The 23,043-nt window shown below is 41.5% G+C and overlaps 1 protein-coding gene across 3 annotated transcripts in view; it reads right to left on the bottom strand.

Moving 5' to 3' along the window:
- Positions 1-23,043, bottom strand: part of prickle2b (prickle homolog 2b) — an 86,054-nt gene that overhangs the window by 6,816 nt on the left and 56,195 nt on the right. For 2 of the 3 annotated variants that reach the window (XM_079341270.1, XM_079341272.1), the window contains 2 exons: positions 4,824-5,007; positions 135-248 (listed from right to left, as the gene is read on the bottom strand). In XM_079341270.1, coding sequence (XP_079197396.1) covers positions 135-248; positions 4,824-5,007 — 298 coding nt within the window. Of the gene's footprint in view, positions 1-134; positions 249-4,823; positions 5,008-10,913; positions 11,421-23,043 lie in introns of those variants that run through there. The other variant, XM_079341271.1, reaches the window with a different exon arrangement.

Here is a 23,043-nt window from a genome sequence, read left to right as displayed (position 1 = left end):
ATTTTTCTTGACTGTCTCCTCCTCTCTCTATCCTTTTATCTGTGTGTAGCCGTGAAGGATGGGAGGAGGGAGGGAGGGAGAGATGGATGGATAGATAGATAGAGGTGGGGGATGGGGTCAGTTTGGACTCTCACCTCATTGTCGTGCGGCGGGAGCTGATGGAGCAGCTGTTTAATGCGGTACTTCTCTCCTGGGCTGTTCACGTAGGGCACCTTGTCCTCAGGCAGGGAGCTGTAGTACTGATGAACCTGAGGGAGAGACAAGGAGAGGAATGAGGAACAGCAACATACCTGTGAACATGTAAACCAGCGGACCAACCTGAAAAACACTCAGGAGCAGTTGACATTTAAGATTACCGGTATTGTTTTTGGATAAATTACTTTAATTATTTTTCAAAATCTAAACCATGTCGATTAATCATTTCAGCACCAAACGGTTGAAATATGTGAAAAGAAATGTACATGAGCAACAATAGGGAGTTTCCAAAACACAAAATCAGACACACACACACACACACTTAAAATCACTTTGATTTATGACCCACCAGCGGCGACTTAATGGAACCTCACCTCTCCATCTTGGACCATTGACATGAGAATGTATTACTGACCCGTCACACACACACACACACACACACACACACACACACACACACACACACACACACACACACACACACACACACACACACACACACACACACACACACACACACACACACACACACACACACACACACACACACACACACACACACACACACACACACACGAATGGACAAAAAGGTGATTAAATGGAATGTGTGTAACAGTGCATGTGAATGCGCATGTGTGCGACCGCAGGATTAATGCTAATCTGACCATTCCAAATTACTTGGACATTCTTTGCATTACAGCAGCAGACAATGAATGTCATCTCAGTGTTATTTAGTGTGGTCTTTTTTATTACACAGTAACGGGAGGCCGGGGTATTACAGAGGTCAGGATGCCATATATGACTGTGATTGGGTGGGGTGGGGGGGACCGCAAAAACTGCAGGGTTTAAAGTGAGATTTGAGCACAGCAGTGGGGAGAGGAATGCAGAATAAAATATTGATGAGGGAACAGTGAAAATAGAAAAGAGAACAAGACAAGAAGAATCAAAAATAGCAAAACACGTAATAAAATACTTTGGAAGTAACGAGAGACTAAACGTGATCGATACCAGCTGGCTGGGTCACTTCAGTCTAAATGACTTATATGTCTACTAAATAGTTCTATTGACTGGAAGTCATCAGCTTTGTCCTTGGCAAATAACACTCAGTCTATCATTGGAGCCACAGGTCGGACTTGAACCGGGGTTGCTGGCTTTGTGGACTACAGCCTCCGTTCACAAGGCGTGACTTAACTGCTAAATCATCAACAGCCCAATAATCTAATACGTTTAGGTTCAACTTTCCTAAAGCCATGGTATTCAGTTCTATATGATGAGTATTTCCTCACAGACTAGAGGATCCATGTTGGTTGTTTCTAAACTAACAGCCACAGTCCCTAGTTTTAGGTGTGACCTATTTCCTTTTTGCCTTGTTTTTGTTGGCTTACTTGTGTTGGCAAGCGGTGCAGGATCCATGTCAAGCAATACAGCATGTGACGCCAGGGGCATCTCAGGTTAGTCAATGAAGGACTAACTGTGGTTCTGTCCTGATAAATCACACAGCGACTATGTGCACATGCTTTAAAATACCCACACATACATAAACACACACACACACATACTGCTAATGATAAATTGCAGAGCATGAATCTTATAACATCAGGCTTACAGTCTTTAGGTGAAAGGCACATTGCCCCAAGGAAAACATGGTCTGAGACATGCACTAATACAGACACACACAAACACAGACTTACACAAATACACACACAAACTCACACACACACATAATTGACGCAGATGCAGGCGAGAGCCAAAAGGAGCAGCTTGTGATAATAACTGTAATCGAAAGCAGATGAAGCTAAAGACAGGGCAGGAGTTCGTACTGTACTCAGAGGAGTGTTTTTAAAGCCTAAAGCAAATGGTAGGACTTCACAACTGAGTGACAAGAGTGATCACTCCACACAGCTGGTTTCTATTGACTGTTAATGGCCAGAGAGCCAGAGGAAAAGACACCACCAGGCACCACTCCTAACATTCTCTCAACAATCCACTTTGCAGTGGTTAGTGGACATAGATATTATATTGTAGAGGAATACTGCTAGTTAGAGCCAAGCATGGTACAATTTCCCTCAGGGGTTTTATATATATATATATATATATGTGTGTGTGTGTGTATATAAATAAATGTATGTGTGTGTGTGTGTGTGTGTGTGTGTGTATACTGTATATACACACACACACACACACACACACACACACATACATTTATTTATATACACACACATTTATTTATTCATTTATTTTATTTCACTATATCATATTTCACTGCAACTGTGAGTTAACAAAACCACTGATTCTCTTCAAGTACAGCACAGTTAAGGTTGATTCAATATCACTGATAATGGGCTGATTCTCAGCAGGTACAATGTTCCACTTAAGAACAACATAGTTTGGTGTGTTGGCATGGTAACATTAGCTAATTTTTCTTTTCAAAAACTTGTGATTGTGCTAGATGGGAAGTCAGATGCTGTACTGTTTATTCAAACGGATCTGCTCTTTAGCCAAACTGCTGCTTACATAACTAACAAAGACCTTTCTCCGTAAAGTGCTCAATATGTCTCCCAATCACTTTGAAATGCTTCGGCACTTCTCTCTCATTCAAAGCTTCTGACCGTAATATGGTCAGGGTCTGAAAGTTTTCATAGCCATTGAACTCAGATGTGGAGGGGTTAAAAAGTCTCTTTAGGTACAGGTGGACTTTTACCAGCCCTTTCAGTTTGGCCCTTAGTTGTTTGAAAGTTATTTTATCCACAGGGCCTCAAAAGACCTTAAGCTTGCATGAATAACCTCAAACTTAATTGCTATTTAACTATCCCCTATGTGAGCAGAATACTTCATGTTCGGCTGCAAATGAAAATCAGATCTTGGTAACTGTGAAGCAGACTCTGCACATTAGACTGCATCTCGTGCTATGTGATTGGTTAAGGAACATAAAAAAATCAGTTACTGGCTGTTGCTGAGTGACATACTTGGCCTTGACAAGCTGTAACTTGGCAACATGCAAGAATTTTATTTGAAAAGGATGGAGAGAAGAGAGCAAGAGGAGGCGGTAGGGGAGAATATTGGCAGGATTGCTGCTCCATAAAATCGTGAACTCACTATGTAATGGCTGTGTTTGGTGATAAAAATCCATCTTTTTTTTCACCGACTGTATTTCAGTGACTGCTGACAGAAATGCAAACACACAGGAGGATAGTGTTATATCCCTCATAATCTTCAGCTACATCTCACTCAACGCAGCCGTCCTGGTCTGAAATCTTTGGTTGCAGAATAGTGACTTTACACTGCTGCTGGCTGAACAGCAGACTCATACACAACACTGACTCCCTGCGGGGGAAACCTAAACCCACAGTTTAGATCCTGGAGATTAGCCTTTGTGTTTACAATCTTCCTTTATTCTCACTCTGTCTTTCCCTCATGCGGAGGCCGAAGAACTGGGGGTCAAAAAGCCCCACGTCAGGAGTACTTCCGCTCCACTGCAGCAGGTCACACAAGATGTTTCCACAGCTTGGAGGACTTGGAAGTCAAGTTGCGGAAATGAAATTAAACTACTATCACAGCAGAAATGTTTTAATATAGGGTTTTAAAAAAAATGTTCTTAATTGTAAAAATGAACCAAAAATTTTTTAATAAAAAGAGTTTCCAAGAGTATACAACAGAACATGTTCTATCAATGTTTTTCAGGGTTGTGTTTGTGTAATACTGCACAGTCCAGTCTTCTTAATGGCTTTAGTGTTCAGGGGACCATATCACCTCTAGATGGGAGCCTAATTGACTTCAGGGTTAGATGTGTGGCCCTGGAGGGAAATGAAAAAACAGAAAAGAAGCAGAGCTCGGTCCTCGGAGGTGAAAACCTGGGAGCTGTGCCAACATTATATTGACCGGCTCATTGTCCTCAGCTCATCAACAAAATGAAACCGGCCCCCATAAACACATGTATTGTCCTGTAAAACTGAAAACCCTCCCACATGTGCCCACCTGGAGCTGCTGAGCGGAGCACTGTAAAAGAGGATTTAATCGAAATGCATGGGGCCATTTAATGTGTTCACGCAGGTGAAGATTAGCCGTCCCAAGGGCGGTGAAACCGACTGTTAACATGTTTTTGAGGTGGAGATTAATGTTACTGCTGGAGGAACACAAGCCTCATGACTTTTTAGCCTGCAGAAGGAGCACAAGGCAAAACCAGCTGGTTATAATACTATAATATATAACTTTACAGTTGCACAAAATAGGTACAAGGTGTAACACTATACTCAGTGTCCCACATAGAACTTTAACCTGGGTTACACCATGAATGTAGAAATAGCACAAAGTAATACTCATTTCAAATCACTGAAACACATTTTCTCTCATGGTTAGACCTTGATCAGCACTTAATAATGCTAACATTGTATTTGTCCCAGGTGTTTGAATTCTATGTGTATGAACATTGCCATGTCTGACTTGCAGTTTGGACCAAAAACATCTTAGTTATAAGTAATATCAAGGCTCAAATTGTCCTTTGATTTGGGAGTGTTCTGAAGTGCTATAGAACCCTGTTGCTGCTGCACAATGTGACAGATAATTTAAACAGACCTCGGCTTATGTTGTCCAGTTTGAATGTGGTGTGTATGAGTTTGATATGGTAATACCTGCTCAGGTTTAAGTCCTGGAGGTACCCAGGCGTACTCCTCCAGCGCACAGCCTGAGTCGTCATCTGAGGTCGAGTTCCTCTGGAAGTCGTACATCAGCTTGGTGACAGTCTTCTCCATCTCTACAGGCATGGCTGTCACTGCATGCTCCTCACGACGACACTTACAGTGCACACAGATCTTCCTGCCATGGGCACAAAAAAAAACACTCTGTCAAGCTGATGTAGGAGGGTCGCAACACTTCATTTAACAGATGCATATCAATAAAAGATTTTGTGGGATTGGGTTCAGAAAAAGAAATGAAAGCAGGGGTCAATTCACTGTGTGTACAATCCTGATGAAGTGTGATTTTTAGTTTGACAGTAACGTTTCTTCATTTTTAAACAAATGTTGCCTCAGATGATATACTACCTCTGGGGTGAAAACATCACCAAGTAAATAGATATACTTTTGGGAGAACAAACAAGACAAGATGTCGTTATCTTAAGCCTTCCACTAATCAGAAAATCTGTAAAGATATTAAAAATGTCTAAACAATGATACTGGATTGTAACTATGGCAACCTGTCGGGAACAAAAAAACCCATATGAACCTCCTGACTTTGACTCAAAATGATATCAAGTTTGTGTGTGTTAGCAAGCCTTCTTCACACACAGGATGTGAACTTCACACAGTTTAAAGGTCAAGGATTCCCACTGCCGCTCTTAGTAAAAAAGAGGGTACCACAAACAATGCTCAATTATCCTCTGGGATTCATATGATCAACAACAGCCTATGGAAATCAGCAGAATACAGCCAGTGACAGTGATGGAAACCAGTCTGAATAAACGCACTACAATGCGAGCCAGGATGTAGACATACAAACGTCCCTGTGCACAAGGTTAGAGAGAAACACGAGCAGATGCTTAGCCAGGAGAGTGCTTTAGTGTCATTAGTCAAGTGGACCCGCCGCTACAAAGAGGCAAGCGTCAAACAATCACAACGCTCTTTGAAAAAGCCTGAAAAAAACGACTGAGTGGTTGTGGATGTGAGACATCTCGCAAAAAAAAGCAGAGCAGCAAGTTGTTTGAACAGAGTGCATGGTTGAATATGAACATTGAGCCAGCCTTTAGTATCTGTTCATTGGATAAAAAGGGAGAAGACACTGCTCACATACAGATCCATATGTCCTTGACAGCTCTTAGCACCTGCATGAGGAGGAAAGTGTAATTGGCCAGAAGGTCGTATCCCACTAACCCTTGCTGCCCCTCAGGCAGCCAAACCAGGGAGACAATCCAATTACCTTCCCAGACGGACGCCTGCCTGTCTTACTGAGAGCCCTATACGGAGCAGCTTAAGGACACTCAGGACACTCCTTGACAGACTGACAGCTTGCTTGGCTGAGGATCTGTTGGTATAAAGTGTTTCAAGCGCAGACAGCGCCATGTGGAGAGCTGGCCAAGTCTCACCTCGTCTCTTGTTCAATGGAGCCCTTTTTGTGCACAGGTTAAGTCTCGATGGATGAAGCACTTCTGTCTGCTTGGCTTAGCACTGATGGATTTTGGTGATGGAAAGGATACTGGAAATACTTTGAAACTTCTTGGGAATATCCAAGTAAAAACAACCCACTGGCATGCAGCCAGTTGTTATCCTTAAAAAGAGGATGTACAAACATATAGGTCTGGAGTGGAGGCAAAATCTCAGTCAACACTTTGGATTCCTTCACTGACAGATCGAACTTTATAAAGTATCTCATGCAGAGAGGCAGACTCTATCACCTCTGATGACATTGTCAAAGTGCAAGCCACAGGCTGCACATGCTGACTCCATAAAAACCCACGTAACGTCAGTAGAATATAAATGTTGATGTGTATGATAATCGCGGCAGAAATGCAGCTCAGGCAGAGAAAGTCATCAAGCAGCTGTCATGCAGGTCCACTGGTGTTTGGCAAATCCCTGTCCCAGCGGCATGATGATATAGCCAGGGGCAACTCAGCCTGCCTCATTACAGCCCAGCAACATCACTCTCATGACTTATTTATGAAAGACTAACACTATATAGCAAGCATCAGGATTGAAAGTGAAAACGAAAAGAAGTAAAGGTGAAGACGAAAATAATTAAGCACACACAGACACCTCTTCCGTTCAGGAGTCATGCTGCTCAGTGGTGGTAGTTATTTCTGCCTCTCAGTGAGTAGGGTCTCATGGAGATAAGAGTATACAAATAGCCGGAGCTTGAGGGAAAGCATTACACACCACATTCCTTCCGACAGGACATATACTAATGCTCCTGCCTATCCAGTCTTGGCCGAGTTCAATCTTGATGCAGAGAAACTTGTGACCTTTGGGGAAACGCTCCTCGCTGACTTAAATCTATCAATCAAGATGTGTTGATGACCTTCTTCACAAACATCTGATCTCCCAATGCCAGATCTGTAGTGTCTGCCTTTGAGGGCTTGTTGATCATCTCTCCCTTCCTAACCTCCTGATTTACAACACGCTTCATGCACATGCCTGGGATTTCCTTTCAACTGAAACTTAATCCCCAGGTTTCCCCTTGTAATCTACATGATTTCAATTAGGAGAGATCTGGGGGGATTTTGGTAATGCAAGTTGAGTGCATCACCGATGCCTTATAAATAACTTTAAAGTACAGAGAAGGAAGTTAAAAGGCTTGTTCTTTATAATTCAAATGTGGCTGTCCTCTCATCCCCTGGGAGATGTAAATGCTGATGTGTCATTGGTTGGTCAGAGTGTGGTGTTTGTCAAGACCTGGGGGGTATTTTGTTAGGTAATAACACTGTGACCATGATGTCAATGAACAATGATTAACAGTTTTGGGTTAATTATCATCGCCCCACTCTTACTTTTCAAGTAACAGGCTGTTTTAATGCTTAACCAGGGTCTGTTAGGAACCTAAGACAGTTACAAAGATGTGGTTCCATTGTTTTAGGTCAGTGCTGCAAGATTTCAGAAACAGGGACTTCTGTTTGGTGAGAAAACCCATCAGAAAGCTTAGGTAAAGTTTCCATCTTCGAACATGTGTTTGAAAGCATAGAAAAGCTTCACTCATTGAAATGATCTATGCAAAACCAAAAGAGAGACGTCTACTTAGCACAAACTCAAGAAATTAAAGTCCTATCCAAGAGCCAGTCAAGAAAGTATGGCCTTGAAGCAGTCTCATTACTGACCAGGTCCCAAAACCGCTGTAGCTTTTCCATGGCATCACTAGACAGGTCAGATTAAAATCCCATTCTTTAATGGCAGCTTGCATGAAAGCGAAGACTGGATGACTTGGAAAGCACAGTAGAGAGAACAGCTGGGAGAAGATTTCAGCCAAGTCTGGGCTTATTTTTTCCTGCTCCTGTTTTTGTTTTCTCTGGTAGAAGAAGAGGAGGACAGACTATTTTTTTCCTTTGAAACAGCCTTTTGTTTGGTCAGTGAATTTTGAGTTCTGTGTCTTGAAACTTTTCTCATTTTCAGGACTTTCAAAAAAAAAAAAAAAAAAAATCACAAATTCCCTATAAACAAGTAAACAAAGTCTTAGAACGTACAAGAGGGTGCATGTTGACTTCAGAGCAGTTAGGAGTTAATCCCTGTTAAACATGGCTTGAGGTGTTCCAAGACAAGAATCAGGCACGAGGGAGACGTTTTCCATTAGTGGCCAATTAGTATGAACCAGATGCAGCATGTTCCAGAGGACACACATTAGGCCAGAATTCACCTGTCATAACAAATTATACAAAGTTGAATTGTAGCTCTATTATCAACACGCTCTGGTCTTCTAGATCCTCAACCTTACTGAATATTTCCGTCTGTAATAGTCGGTTAAATATGATGTCTTTTTTAATTTGACTAAAATACACCATAAGACATCATGTGTTTTTGAAAAAGTGGCCTGCCATGAGTCGAGCATATGATGTTAAGCAGCCGCAAGATGCTTTAATCACGTCCTCCACGACTTTGAAAGAATTTTAAAAATTCCTAAAACCGCAGACCTTGAATGTTTTAAAAACATAAAGCATATGTCACAACCTAAATCTGGGCAGTTACATTTAGGCTCAGAAGGCAATTCATAGCTTGTGGAATGTAAATGTGGCTGATGAAGTAACAGAGGCTAACCCTATTATGACAATATTTGCTAATTATATCCACGTATTTTTGTGCTATGTGTAGCTTGAAGTATTCCCAGTGTCCACATGAAACTGATAAACAGAACTATAATGAAACAGGTTCATTACATGCACAAAGCACCAGACGTGTGCATACAGTCGCAGGATATAGACGTCATTACATCCCCTCTTTGCTTGCTGTGAATTTTCCTGCATATTTATTGCTGCATTCTCACATCGACTCGCGTGGAAAACTTGCCAGGGGCTGGTGGGAAACACTTGAGCTAAAGTCAGCAAAAATTCATGCAGTTCACACATGCAGCTCAGCCTGAAAATGTCAGCTTTCAGGACTTTTGCGTATAAATGAAAGCACTTCACGGTCATCGTATTTCTAAAGAGTGGGCTTTTTTCTTTACAGCACACAGCGGCCCCTTTATTAAAAGATTACTTATTCACTGTTGACTTGTTACATATAAAGTGAAACTTCCTCTGAATGGGAAAAAAGGAAGTAATGTTTAAGAGGAGACTCCAGGACTACCAACACACATATTTTTGACGTAGGCCTATAGAGACTGGTTACAGATCATTGCCTGTACATTTCTAAAATAAAGACATACAGAAGGTTTTACAGTTTTAATATACAAGCTCGTGATGTATTATTCAGGAGATAATTTTAACTCTACAAAACCGTCACTCATTTGAGGAGTTTTTTTTTCATTTTATATACTTTATTAATCCCCGAGGGGGAAATTGTGGTTTGCGCTGTTATTTTTGAGACATGCTTCTCAAACACACAGACCTAAATCACACACATGCACAAGCAGGACCTGTGGACATGCATTAATGGAGAGATGTTAGAGTGCGGTGGCTGGCCCCACTGGAAGTGCCCCCTGAGCGGATGGGGGTTTGGTGCCTTGCTCAAAGGAGCCTCGGCAGTGACTGAGAAGTGGTATGACACCTTTCCAGCTACCAGACCAAATTCCATATTTTGGTCCATATTGGGACCTGAACCGCAGACCCTCCGGTTCCCAACCCAAAGTCTCTACTGCCGCCCAATTTATGAAATATTATTATTTTTCAGAGGTCTGAGAAGGAAAATCCTTTCGGATGTCAGCAGTAATGCTGATCTGGCATTTAGGCTTCTGTCAGTTCATTGAATGTTTGGGCTGCTCTCAGGCCCAAGGAGTCCAATGACACTGCAGCCAGCTGCTGAGGCAACATTATTCATCACTTCACGTCAGTCCATTCATGTGCTAATCCAGTGACCCTTGCACAGACCAAATGTAGCCCCCTAAACGGCTCAATTAGCCTGCATTTGGTCTTGAATGTTCTTAAAATAACCTTAACAGTTCAACAACCAATGCGGCTTGTGTTCAATGCAGTTTGCAAAAACTCAAGAAAATGTCCGAGTTTGAACGCAGGAGGATTTTATTCTTGACAAAATAATAACACTTGACAGGAGACACAAACAAATTGGCTTCATGAGAAACTATTTGAAGGATTTTACGGAATTCTAATCACGTATCGGATCTTTTACAAGCAAACTGATGGCCATATGACACGGAGGCTCCCAACAAAGAGTTTCTGGCTGGAGAGCGCACAGTAGCTTGACCATTGCGCTACAGGGGGTGGGGTGGGGGATAAAACCCGACGAGAGTACGTCTCCACAGAGAAAGCACAGGGCCCACAACTCTGCATTAGTTGTGTTACTTTATTCAATAACCCCCCCTTAAGTATTAACAAAAAGTGAGTACTTGATACAGGTTTAAATCTTTAACACATGCAAAAAGACCCCTCCCACTTTGAATCAAAAAAGTTGTCTTTAATATTTGTCCTCCAGGACTTCTTTAAGCGCATGTTTCAGAAAGAGGGGAAGAGGTTTAAATCATAGATGGGTTTAAATTGAAAAGAGAATTCTGCAATTCCAAAGCATTGGACCGCGAAGAAACGTAAACAAAACGGACCCTAAACCGACACAAAGAGTAAATCATCTGCTTACCGTTTTACAAACTGCTGCGCAGGAGAGCCATGGCCCTGACTTCAGAGCTGCTTGTGGTGTTGCGGGTTTGAAAACGGGTCTTCCTCATTGCGGAATGTGTCACAAAACTCCAACGCCAAAGCTTTTGCCACGAAAACACCCTCCTCTAAACCGCTGCGTGGTGTCTGCACCCCTCCGCTACATTCACCCCCTCCCTTTAAAAGCCTTTTTTGTCAGACCCCTGTTATCCGCAAACACAGTCAGGAGTTAAGCGATTGAGGAGAAAGCGTGAACCAAAAGCCAACTAAAAGTGTGGAAAATAAGAATCCCTCTTTACAGTTCCAGAATAAAAGCAGCGTCCACCGACATATCATAAAATCCAAATGAAGAGAGGGGAAAAAAAGCCCGGAGTGAGTTTACTGATCGCGAGTCTGAGTGAAGGTCCGTGCGGACTCTCTGTGCGTAAATAGACGGAGCGCTGGAGCTGCTCCGCTCGCTGCAGACCCACTGAACAGCAGCGCTTTAATCCTTCACAAGCGTCAAGCACACAAATAACATGATGACTTCCGGTTACAGCCTTCAAAATAAAGTACCAACGGTATTCGATCATTCTTTTGATTTGTTTAATATGAATGTAGGCTGTTTGGTTACTTCACTTAATAATTTTTTAAAGATGTTTTAAAAAAGATGAAAGTCAGAATGAAAGGGAGGTTATTTACGATGGGGAAGAGTTAAGGGACAGGCAGTGGTGTTTCTAAGGCCTGTTGGGGCCCCTAGGCAAAAATCAATTGGGGGACCTTCCGAACCACGTTCAGCAGGGCCCATCTGAGTGCTGTCAGATGGGCCCCTTAGGGAGGTTTTCTACTGTCATTGCAAAATGTGCACATTTGAGGCTGCTGCTTTGGGGCCCCTCACTGGTCTAGGGCCCAAAGCAGTTGCCTGCCTTGCCTGTTGACCAGCAGCGCGCCTGGGATCAGGCTAACAGTGCTTGACAGGATCATTAATAGGACTATATTTTTTTCTGTTTTGAAAAAAAGACGTAAAGGATTTTTTTTTTTCAAAGATCAAATAATTCGAAACATACTCAGTTCTACAGATAAGGAACTTTCAGTTTTAGCTACAAAAAATAAAAAAGCTGGAAAGTGAGAGTTAAATATTTCTTTTGGTTAACTTGTTCAATGTTATGGGAAAAGAAATCCAAACCTTTTGTATTCTAAAGCAAGGCAAAGTTTCCATATCCTGTCATAGGAGCTCTGCATGCTTGACGCTTGACATACAACACTTCGAGATAATAGAGAAACACACACACACACACACACACACACACACACACACACACACACACACACACACACACACACACACACACACACACACACACACACACACACACACACACACACACACACACACACACACACACACACACACACACACACACACACACAAGGCCCCTCTCCTCCTTGAATGCTAATATCCCGGAGTGATGTCAGCAAGTCAGAGTCCCAACATTGGTGTAATTAGCAGCGTGAATGATGGTGTTCTGGTAGGATTTGCATGTGAATAAAACCACTTCCCGGAATCAACCGGCCTCAGACAAGAAAAGAGTGAGGGAGAGAGGAGCAACAGGGTGCTGACCTGAATGGGGGGAGCGGGGAGGTGAGCTCCTGTAAAGAAAACAGTGCTGTTTAACATAAGAAGTGGACATTAGCTGGAAAAAGAACAAAAGGTCGACAGACTATCACAATCTAGCAATTCAAAAGGAATAATAAAGCCAATCTGGTCAAATTTAAAAATTCCACTGGGCTTTTAAAACGTTTTTTTTTTGTAATCCTGAGTATATAAAAACATAATGACCAGCATAGGTTGACCAAAAAACAGCCCAGCTGAGAGAGAAATCAGAACACTGATGGATATGATCAAAAAATAAATGACATTGAGCTCAATTATCGCAACAATATAAACAGCACAATTGTTTCTTGACAAATTGCCTCTACCTCAGCTATTTTGGTTCCTTCTTAATCTTTGAAACACTGGCATGGTATCAAACTCTATGAGGCTTTCTCTCTTCTCCTCCGCCCACAATGAGTGGTAGGAGTGTTAAACAACATCCCACTGTGGCAACCCATTTTCTTATTTGTGTAACGCAAAATGTGTCAAGAAAAAAAAAACGAAGAAAAAAACACTCAAAAATCTTTCTGGCAATCGAAGCTTAACAGATTTGTGGAAGATTTTCAAAAGGCAATGAGGAGGAGGGATAGCTTGAAAGTGGGTTAGAGAGTAATTAAATCAAGATTTGTGAATATTTTTCTCAGAAGATCCCCACTGCTGCTTATTTGCTAAACTCAAGTAAAAGAAAAGGCATGGGAAAAGGAAATTAAAAAAAGGTTGCTTCAAAATAACCGGGAAGAATTTGGCTGGAAACAGGCGGCGGCTCTGAATGACCTCCTCAGTTTGTGAGGACAGGGTTGTGGTCTCTTTTCTCCTTTCAGGAACTGTTCCTCGGCCTTCCCTGGAGTCAAACTACAGCTCTGCTTCTTGCTTTACTGAAAGTCGTCTTTCTACCCTGGACCTTCTTGTCACACATGGCCAGGCGATTTTAGCACATAATCGCCGCCCCTTAACATACACAAGAATATCAATTACACTTCAGGCTGTACTTATGGCTTATCCACAGGCTTTTACACGGAGCCCCTAAGTGACACTGTCCACTCTACTCAGATCACTACAGAATTGGTCAGCTAGTTTGGGGCCAGGGTTTGCATCCACTAAGTCACTCCCTTTTCCCCCCAATAAACGGCTCTCGACCTGCAGCAAGCTGTTTCAAATGCCATGAGTGGACTGAATAAAAGCATAGAGGCCAGCTTGGGGGACATACCACAGATAGCATTGCCTTCATGGACTCTTGGCATGCACAGAGATGGTAATTTTAGACATTGAGCTAAACAGGTTCCTCCCTTCCCAAGTACGCATAATCATATTGAAGCTTTTGTCTTTATCAGAGCACAGGAAGGCTGATATTGTAAATACACGTTCCCCCAGGGCCAGGAGCCCTATTTGCAAGAAAGTATGCAGAAAAGTTGTACCACTTCAAACGATCTTATCCTGAAAGAACATATTTTATGTCCTACCGGGGGAAGGATCTGATTTATATAAGGCCTGATATGGTCAGAACAACACACCTGATAAATCAATGCAGTTATCTCGACTTGAAAAGTAGCCATCATTCAGACATGGCCTCCTCATCTTTATTTCTCATCTGCTTTTTTAGGAACACCAGTCTGCTCTCCTTTCATGTGGCAAATGCTGATGGCTATCACTCTAGAGTCAACAGCGGAGGCAGCTGGGACTCACCCCAACAGCTGATAGCTCATGTTAGGAGGGAGAGAGAGAGAGAGAGCCAGCTTCCTTTAACAAGTAACTTTTTTGTCCCAATGCAGCAGAGTTTCTGGCTTAAGTTTGGGTGCAAATCCACATTCAACCCAACGTTGAAACTAGTAATGTTCTAACTTAAAGTTGCATCATCATCACACTAAGGAGACGTGTGGTTCATTTTAACTAGTGGAGCGTTAAGTCCAAACTAACCAAAATGTTGTCACAGAGATGCCTTAACTTCCTGCTGTTTTTTTGAATGCAGTGTTTGCGACAGTGTTTCCTCTAGTACCTATTTCTTTGTGAACACCCGAACGATTAAACATAACATCCACTAACACAAACAGCAATGAAAGTGTTTGTAAAATACGACGAAGCACCATGACATGGTGATAAGAACAGTTACAGCCTTAATCCACATCGAATTGAAATCTTCAACTAAAACAAAAGGTTATTTAACTGTACTCTGTTGTTGGACAGATGGAATTATCTTTGCTCATTGAAAATGACAGCAGGATTACTGGTCAAAATCATGATGCATTTCTGAGGGACAATGCAATGACTACACACAGTCAGTTTACAGTCGGTAAAACGCTCCCCTCCTCCTCATCCTCCAACTTACCCAACCTTTCAAAACAACGGAAATTACGTTCAATCTTGGCTGCATATGAACTTGCACATAGCTGGTGCAACCCAGTAATGATCCCAAACTGGTTTCCAACTGAGGCAACCATGATTTTTAATAAGAGTACTATAATCATACCACTGCATTCCTAAAGCACTGTCTTTGGCAATAGGAGGGCTAGTAAGCAAAAAGGACATTCACGGATTGATTCATATCATGTATGCCATTATTGCAGAGCTGCACACTAACTTCAGTGTAGTTTACAGTGTGATTCAGGATGACAAATCATACTGACACCATGCAGCCAGTATAACCCATTAATGTACAACTCTAAATTTGACTAAACAGAGTCTTAACCTGCCTCCTGTACATAATTTCAAGCCCCATCACTGGCATGGCATGCAGAACAAGAACTAAAGAATAATTTAAACTTTGCTGCCAGGCTTTTTATGTGATCTTTACAAGACAATGTTTAATACTTATTTTAAGAGTGCACCGCACGTTTAACGGTTGAACCTAGCATTTTGCAATGATACTTTTTTGATAAACATTTATGTAAGTATAAACCAGCCTAGAAGAACTTGGAGTGGAATATAATTAGCCTTTAATTGTACAAGGACATCATCAACTATTCAAATGGGTGTTTACTCAGTAAATGGCACATTGGTGATGATGCAGAAGAAGTTGTCAACCATCAACAAAAGTCAGATTGTTTTCAACCTTTCTGCTGTTGGCTAACCGTCCTTCTGCTACATTCAGAGCGCAGTCGCTCATGTGAACAATCACATCTAGTTAGAAAGCAGAGGAAGTTGCTGCCAGAAGGTTAAACATTTTGATGATTTCCCAATTCGAGCTGCTGTCACTATGTTGATATAGAAGGTCGACAATCAGTGAGAGCAGTGTCACTCTATAGATACCCTCACTTCCTAATCTAGCAGTCGTTTGGCTCAACCACAGCCATTTAGTGTGACACTAAATCTGGGGGTTAACTGTGGCTCTTCTACCCATGCAGAAGCCCCCTCTGTGCCAATGTTCCCAGCAGATAAGTGGACATTATTCATTCTGTGTTGAACATTAACTGGATTAATTCTGCATGGCTTGAGGGGTGAAGTGGTATTTGTCCAAAGGGAGGGAAAAGGCAAGGAAATGAGAAGCCAAGCCAACTTGGCTAACATTTATAATTAGCTTGGGGGTTTGTTAGCACATAGCCTTGACTTATGCTGCACAGTCCTTGCTGATATAAAGGCCTGGGTAAGCCATTAAGCCAAAAAGGGAAAAAGGGAGAGACTGCAAGAAATGAAAAGAGAAAAGGGGGGGGTGGGGGGGGGGGAGAGTATGGACACTTGGTTTCACAAATTAAAGCCCAGGGCAAAGAGGTGACTTTGCGGAGTGACTTCTCAAAGGGATGGGATCTATTTTTTGCCCCTTCTGGCCCACTTACAGAAAGACTCTTGAAAAACACACTCAAAGTCCTCCACCTTCGTCTATTCATGAGACCATCCATCTCCACTGTAGACAGACAGTACTCTCTAGGGTGACGCAGCTCAATTTCCAGCGTGCTATGCCCAACAATGGTGGTTTTTCAATGTGCTTTTCTATGCCGTACGGTGCATGTGGATTTTGATTCAAATCACAAGTAGGTCATGCTCTGGATTGCAAAAAAGGAAGTGGGAGGAATAGTCGTAGGAAGTAAAGAAATACTTTAAGAAACCTTAATAGGTTTGACATTATTATTATTCCTATGTTCATGATTTTGAAATATAGAGACATTTGGGAGAGGAGATCTAGCTTTTGAGTTCTTAACCTTCCCATCTGTGCTGAAAAGTGATCTCCTTTAAAAAGTGCTGTGAAGTTATGCACAAAAATCAGCAATTACTCTCCCAGCAACACGTATCTGTGATGCATGATGATTGTGTGGCTCCCTAAATGAACCAGCCGCCTCCAAACCTCCCACATTCAGCACCCTGCAGCCATTTCTCTGACTCAACTCTCTCAATCAGCCTCCACTGATGTCTTCTTCCTCACCTTGTCATCATGACCCAGATTAGTGGTGTGGGTGTCAAAACTGATTTGCTGACTCTTTCCATCTTTCCATCTCCTTCTATCTAGGTTTTTTTTTGTTTCATTCAATACAACACTCCATCAAGAAAACTTCCACTGACTTGTATTTCTGGTACAAGTCACCTTTCAACCCTCGCCTCTGGCCATAATCACATGCTGACTGACCAGATGTTCCATCATTAATAATGAATTTTAGCATTCTCATTAAATGAACCACCACTGCTAAGATTGTCAAGATATATGGTATTATTTTAAGACGGCTGCATAGACCCAAGCCAACACCACAGTCTTTTTGGATTTTGAGGCTTTTCTTTAGAGAGACGCCAGGTAAAACCAATACATCCAGCTGCTGTGAAAAAGTACAAAGTATGAAACACATTGTGATTGTGCATTTTCGGTTGGTATGCCTTTGGAGCAGGCTTGGTGCTCTTTGGATGCCTCAGGAAAATTTTAAGAGCACAGGCGTTTAAAGTACAGGAAAAGAACCAGAGATTTTTAGGCTGGAATAAGAAGACTGAAAAAAAATAAACAAATTTTGTATTGGCTTAAAAGTTCTATATAGAAAGGTTACGTTCTCCAGAGCGTGCCCGTCAGGATTTAAACTTCAAGTTAAATAAACCCAACACTCAGCTATGCTAGGTTTAAATATTTAGTTTTAGAGGACTTGCGGGTAGAGCAGCGGCAGACAGCATCAGTCTGTCAAACTGAGTTTCTCCTGAGGGCGATGGATCCACTATATATGGAACAAACTAGAAAAGGAACAGGGCGCAGTGTTTATGTAAAGCAGCAGCATACATTTAGGTTGCAATTTGTTATCAACACAATCCAACAGGATGGTTTAAAGAGAGTTTCTTTCAACACGCTAACTGAACGCCCCGGTGTTTCAGTCATGAAGCCTGTCTTTGTGTGTGGCTCAGAGGAAATGACTGACATCAAAAATACTTGAACATGAGCCATGTAAGTCAATTACAAATGTTCCTGCAGGTTTAATTTGCTTTTTTATACTGAACCTACAGACTGACAACAAGTGACGACATGTTTGATGTGGGAGGAGTGGCGCAGGCATTGTTCAAAAAATTGTGTCTCTTAAAGAAGAGTATTTAATTATCAACTGAAAATTGAAGGGCACTTTTTCTTCCCGATAATAGAGACACACACACACACACACCTACACACACACACTAATCTAGACTGTAAACACTAACACACAGTTGCAGTATCAGACACAGAGTCTGTTGAGGTTTGGATTCAAGGCTTGTAAAGATGTGAGACTATAAGGCAATATATCAAGAAATTTCTAGTATTTCTCTAAAACATGGCATTTCCCACATTTAGAAAATAAGCAGTTTGGCGAATTAAGTATTTTTCAAGTTGTGTCAATACTGAAAAAATACTGAAAAGACTTAAAAACTTAAAACAGATGGTTCAACGAAGACAATAAACAAAGTCCAATAAAACAAAAAAAAATACACTTAGCTTCATCATTTTTAAGAAACAGAAATGTTGTTACATTCTGACTAGAAAAAATGGAAAATAAAAAAAAAGAGAATTCTCAATGGTCACTTTTGGTTTGATAGTGACTTTTTTTTTTTATCTTGGAAGGTTTTCTCTCATTCAGGTTACACATATTAAGTCACTAATTTGTCTTTTTGCACTGTTTACCCCAACAGAGGTGAATAGATGAAGACTGGATGCCCACAACAGACATACACAAACACATTCAAGTCAATATGGCCACCACAGATCTCTCCCCTCAGGATCTCGTCGCCTGTAGAGGTTATGGATTGGAGGAGAAAATGCCATTTCCAGGACGTGACGGACTAGCATTGTGTTTCATCATGGGCCAACAGAGATGGTGAACTCGGGGCTTTGTTGACAGTTGGCTTTATTGACGATGAGACTCTTGGCCAAAAAAGGAAAACACACTCACATACAAAGACACACAAGGCTGTGGAGAAAGAACTGTGTAAGAAGGGATGAGTTACATTGAGCGAGCCACACATAGAAACAGACAAATCCCATCAAACAAGTTTTATCAGACTGAGGTCACACTCACAGTCAACACATCTTCATTGTCCGACCTTCAATCCCGGCCTACTTGTTATGAATACAAATTCTGACACGTTCATGAGTTAGTCACATCAAAGTCTGTATCCATGTGAAGCGTTTTCTTTACCACTTACAGCAGTGTTCTCCGTTTAGCATGGCCCATTAGGAAGCAGTGAAAGCGCACTGCCCTGATAGAAACTAAATCACCCCAGCCCAGTGCTGTTTACACCAGGCCCAGCCCGCAGCTCGAGCCGCTGTTTATTTGAACTGTGAACCTCCGTGTAAGGTGTGTGTGTGAAAGGAAAACTGTAAGCGTGTGTGTGAGAAGGAGAAAGAAAGAGAGAGCATGTGTACCGCGGAGGTAAGGGGGAGGGAATGGTTCCACACAAAAGCCAGTGTCTCAGCCTACGGTTTCATTCACACTTCTCTTAACACGCTTTTCACAGCATATTTATTTGCCCCACGGGCTCCTGGCACTCCTGGGGTTCTCCAGGGTCACAGACGAGCCTCTGTGCTGCGTAAGAAGGCCAAAAACAGACATCACACACCCCCTGTGGGGCTCCAGACAGTGATGTCCTTCTGCTGACCCACATATGACATCACAGCCTGATTCTCACAGACTCAAGCACAGAGAAAACACACTGCTGTGTAGCATGAATGCATACACGTGAGCTAGAATGCATGCCATTTAATGCTGTCTTTGAATGAAACTGAAAAGACACACATACACATGCACATACATGCTGGGCACAGTACAGTGAGTGTGGGATTAGTTTAAACTGTCAAAGGCTAAAGCAAAGGAAAAGAGGAGCTGAGCATCAATGAATCCACTGTTTAAGAAGCTGACCAACTGGAGGACGAGGAATAAGAAAAGCTGCCAAGTACTCAGACATTAGAACAAGGACACACCCCTTTGGAGATGTGCATAGGATATAGGCACATGTAAAGTACACAAACATACCACGACATGTGCACAGAGGCTTATCTATAAGTGCACAGTGAATTAAATGTCACATGTTGCATTAAACTATCAGTGGTATTTTTTTTTTTTAAACAGACCACTTGCTCTGAGGGAGGCTCTGAATTAGCAGCACAGACGTAACTCTCCATAAACACAACACCACTTTTTTATGATCAAAGTGATAAAAGAGATGATGTAACGTCCTTTTTTTTTATATCAGCTTGTGAGGCACACATTCCGAAAGAACCACAGGAAAGGGATGAAAAGAGGAGCAGCCAAAGCCTGGTTTTAGTTAAAATGACAAAAAAATACATGACTAATAGCTCCAGTTTCCTTTAGAATAATCACAGATTGCTCATTAATGACCAAGGACCCTGTAAATCACAGACTCAAAACTATTTAAAAACTAATAAAACAAGCTTTCGTCTGCTTGCTGAAGTATGTGGAACATTTAACCACTGAGTATAAACCCTCTCGCCTCTGCTGCTCTCAACATAAACACTCATTCTGACTAGACAGAGAAACACTTTACACTGCACAGTCCACATCCCTGCCCAGTTTGATCCCTGTATTTTTTTATGTCTATATCAGTGTACAGAGAAATGCAGAATCAACAGCACAGCAGACAGTAAACTTACATTTTTAAAAAAAATGTATACCAGAAGCTGAATTATACAGAGTTCTTTTCTTCTCGTAAATAAAATGAGTCGGACGTTGTAAAACAAAAAATAAGTTCTACATATCTGCAACACTGTACTTACCCAGTCAGGGGTTGTCAGAAGGAGTAGACGTAGCTTATTAAACTTATCAAAGTCTCAAGCTTGTGTTAAGGACAGAATTCCTTCATAGTTCAGTGTTCACAACGTTTTTATTGGAAGTTGAAATGTACACAGAGGTCTCCTCTTCTCCAAAACAAACAGACACTGTGATAAAAGAAGGTACACTCACAAGCCGCTCCACATATAAATCTGGATTTCTGTAACGCTCATTAACCAGGCTTCTGGGGGCTATTTAGCAAGATGACTAAAATCCTTCATTGAGGTGTATTAATGTAGTCAAATGTGATTATTACAAACATAAAAACATGAACAAAGTAGTCAGGAGGATTCTCGATTGTCTGAAAGATGGCTATGCTTATAGAATACCAGGTACATGTGAGTCTAACAAGTAAAACATGAGATGTAAGCTGATACAAGAGTTTAGCTTGGCGCTATAGATAAAAGAATTGTTGAAGCTTCATACAGAAAATAAAAAACCTATTTCTACTGCCAAATTCAAGACATGCTGAAAAACATGCCCACATCCACATCAGAGTATGTAAAGGCTGTTTTCTTTACTATTCCTCCAGCTATTGGATAGCTAGAGAGTGACAAAGTCATCTGTGAAAAGGCACAGTCTACTGTATATCCTCCATGTCTAATCACATCACAGCACTGCAGCTCAAGTATGTTTGGTTCCTGTTCTGGCTCCTCTCTGATATCTGGGGCAACATACCAGCCAACAGCTAGAGTAAACTCTGGACAAGAATGGCTCGCCTGTGTGCATCTGTCGTCATGTCTATCTGCACGACAAGACCCGTGACAGCCACAGGAGTGATGCTGGCGTCAGAAAGATTCACATTCAGTCTGCCATTACTTCCCTGAAGCTCACCAAGAGGTTAGCAGAGAACGAGAGAGGCAGATCATAAAAACAGATCATAAAGCAACATCAATGGGCGATAGACTGAGTGAGAGAGGGAAACATAAAGGATGTGTGAAAAGCAGGAGGGCTTCTGAGACAAAGCTTGATGGGAAACACAATGAGGAAGGGAAAAAAAACCTCCACAGTGGATGAGCACATGGTAAAACCAAGCCCATCCATCTGCAGCCAAGCTACATGCCAATACATTCATGCACTCTCTGGAATTGCTGTATGGATTTGTCAAACTGCTGGTTCACCTCCCATTGTATGTACTACTTTCAGTGGCAAAAGAGGAAGACCTTCTGGACTGATCCATCAAATGTTCACACAATACTACTGCGATAGTATTGGCAAGTAAATGGGCAAAACTTCCAGATATTTAAGGTAACTCAGAGGCCATCTTTGGCCATCTGTTAAAAATCAAATACCTTAAGAATTGCTGCAATCAGAACAATAATATGTGGGGGATATCAGGTTTATTAAAAGAACATTTTCATTTGAACATGTGCTTTCTGACCAATACCGAACCATCTCCACAGCCCTTGAAGTACCACAACAGTAGTTATTTTCGTCTGTTACCATGCAATTTGATTTGAAATTTTTAGGTGGGAGTTGGAACTGCTCGACACAAGAAAGATGGTTATAAGACCTTGGGGGAATTCTTAGACAAGAGTTGGTGTTACAATACGCCTTTCATATAAGAAACAGGAATTAAATGGTTTGAGACAATAGAGAAATTGGCTGTCAGAATATTTAAATCAAAGTCCTGTACATAATAAAACAGAGTTGTTCTTATACAGATACCAGAATCCATAATGACCACCCCTTAAATTGCGGTACCAGATATTGGCAAAAAATCCATTCAATGCACCAATGAAAATAAAATCATCACTAAATGTAATGTTTGAGTTAAATTTGAGTGTCATGTTAGTCATTGTTAGCAAAACATCAGCTGTCACTGTTTTTCCACATCATTTATATTTTAAATATTTTAAGTTAATTGCAAATATTGGTATGTTTTTGCAAACAGCCTGTCGAAGTTGTTTGCAAGCTGCTGTTTAAGGTACATGCTAGTGGATTTTCACCATAAACCTGGCATTAGTCTTTATTGATCATGAGCTATTTTACATTTAGCTTCTATGACTGACTCTGCTTGTCCATTTGATCTCTCATTGCCAAAGATGTCACCAACAGATCAGTGCGCTGCTTCACCATGCATCATGATCTCTATTGATTATATACCCAGTATTTTAACTGATCCTTTTGGGACCACATCTGATCAATACACAGGGTGAGTCTGCAGATTTAAACTGGAGTAAACCCTGGATGCTCTGTGTTAATTGGAAAATGAATAAATACATTTAAAGACATAAACAATGGCCAATGAATATGTCTCCCATGTT

The sequence above is a fragment of the Symphodus melops genome (assembly GCF_947650265.1).
Source record: "Symphodus melops genome assembly, chromosome: 4".
Classification (NCBI taxonomy): Eukaryota; Metazoa; Chordata; class Actinopteri; order Labriformes; family Labridae; genus Symphodus; species Symphodus melops.
This window is presented reverse-complemented; position numbering and strand designations above follow the sequence as displayed.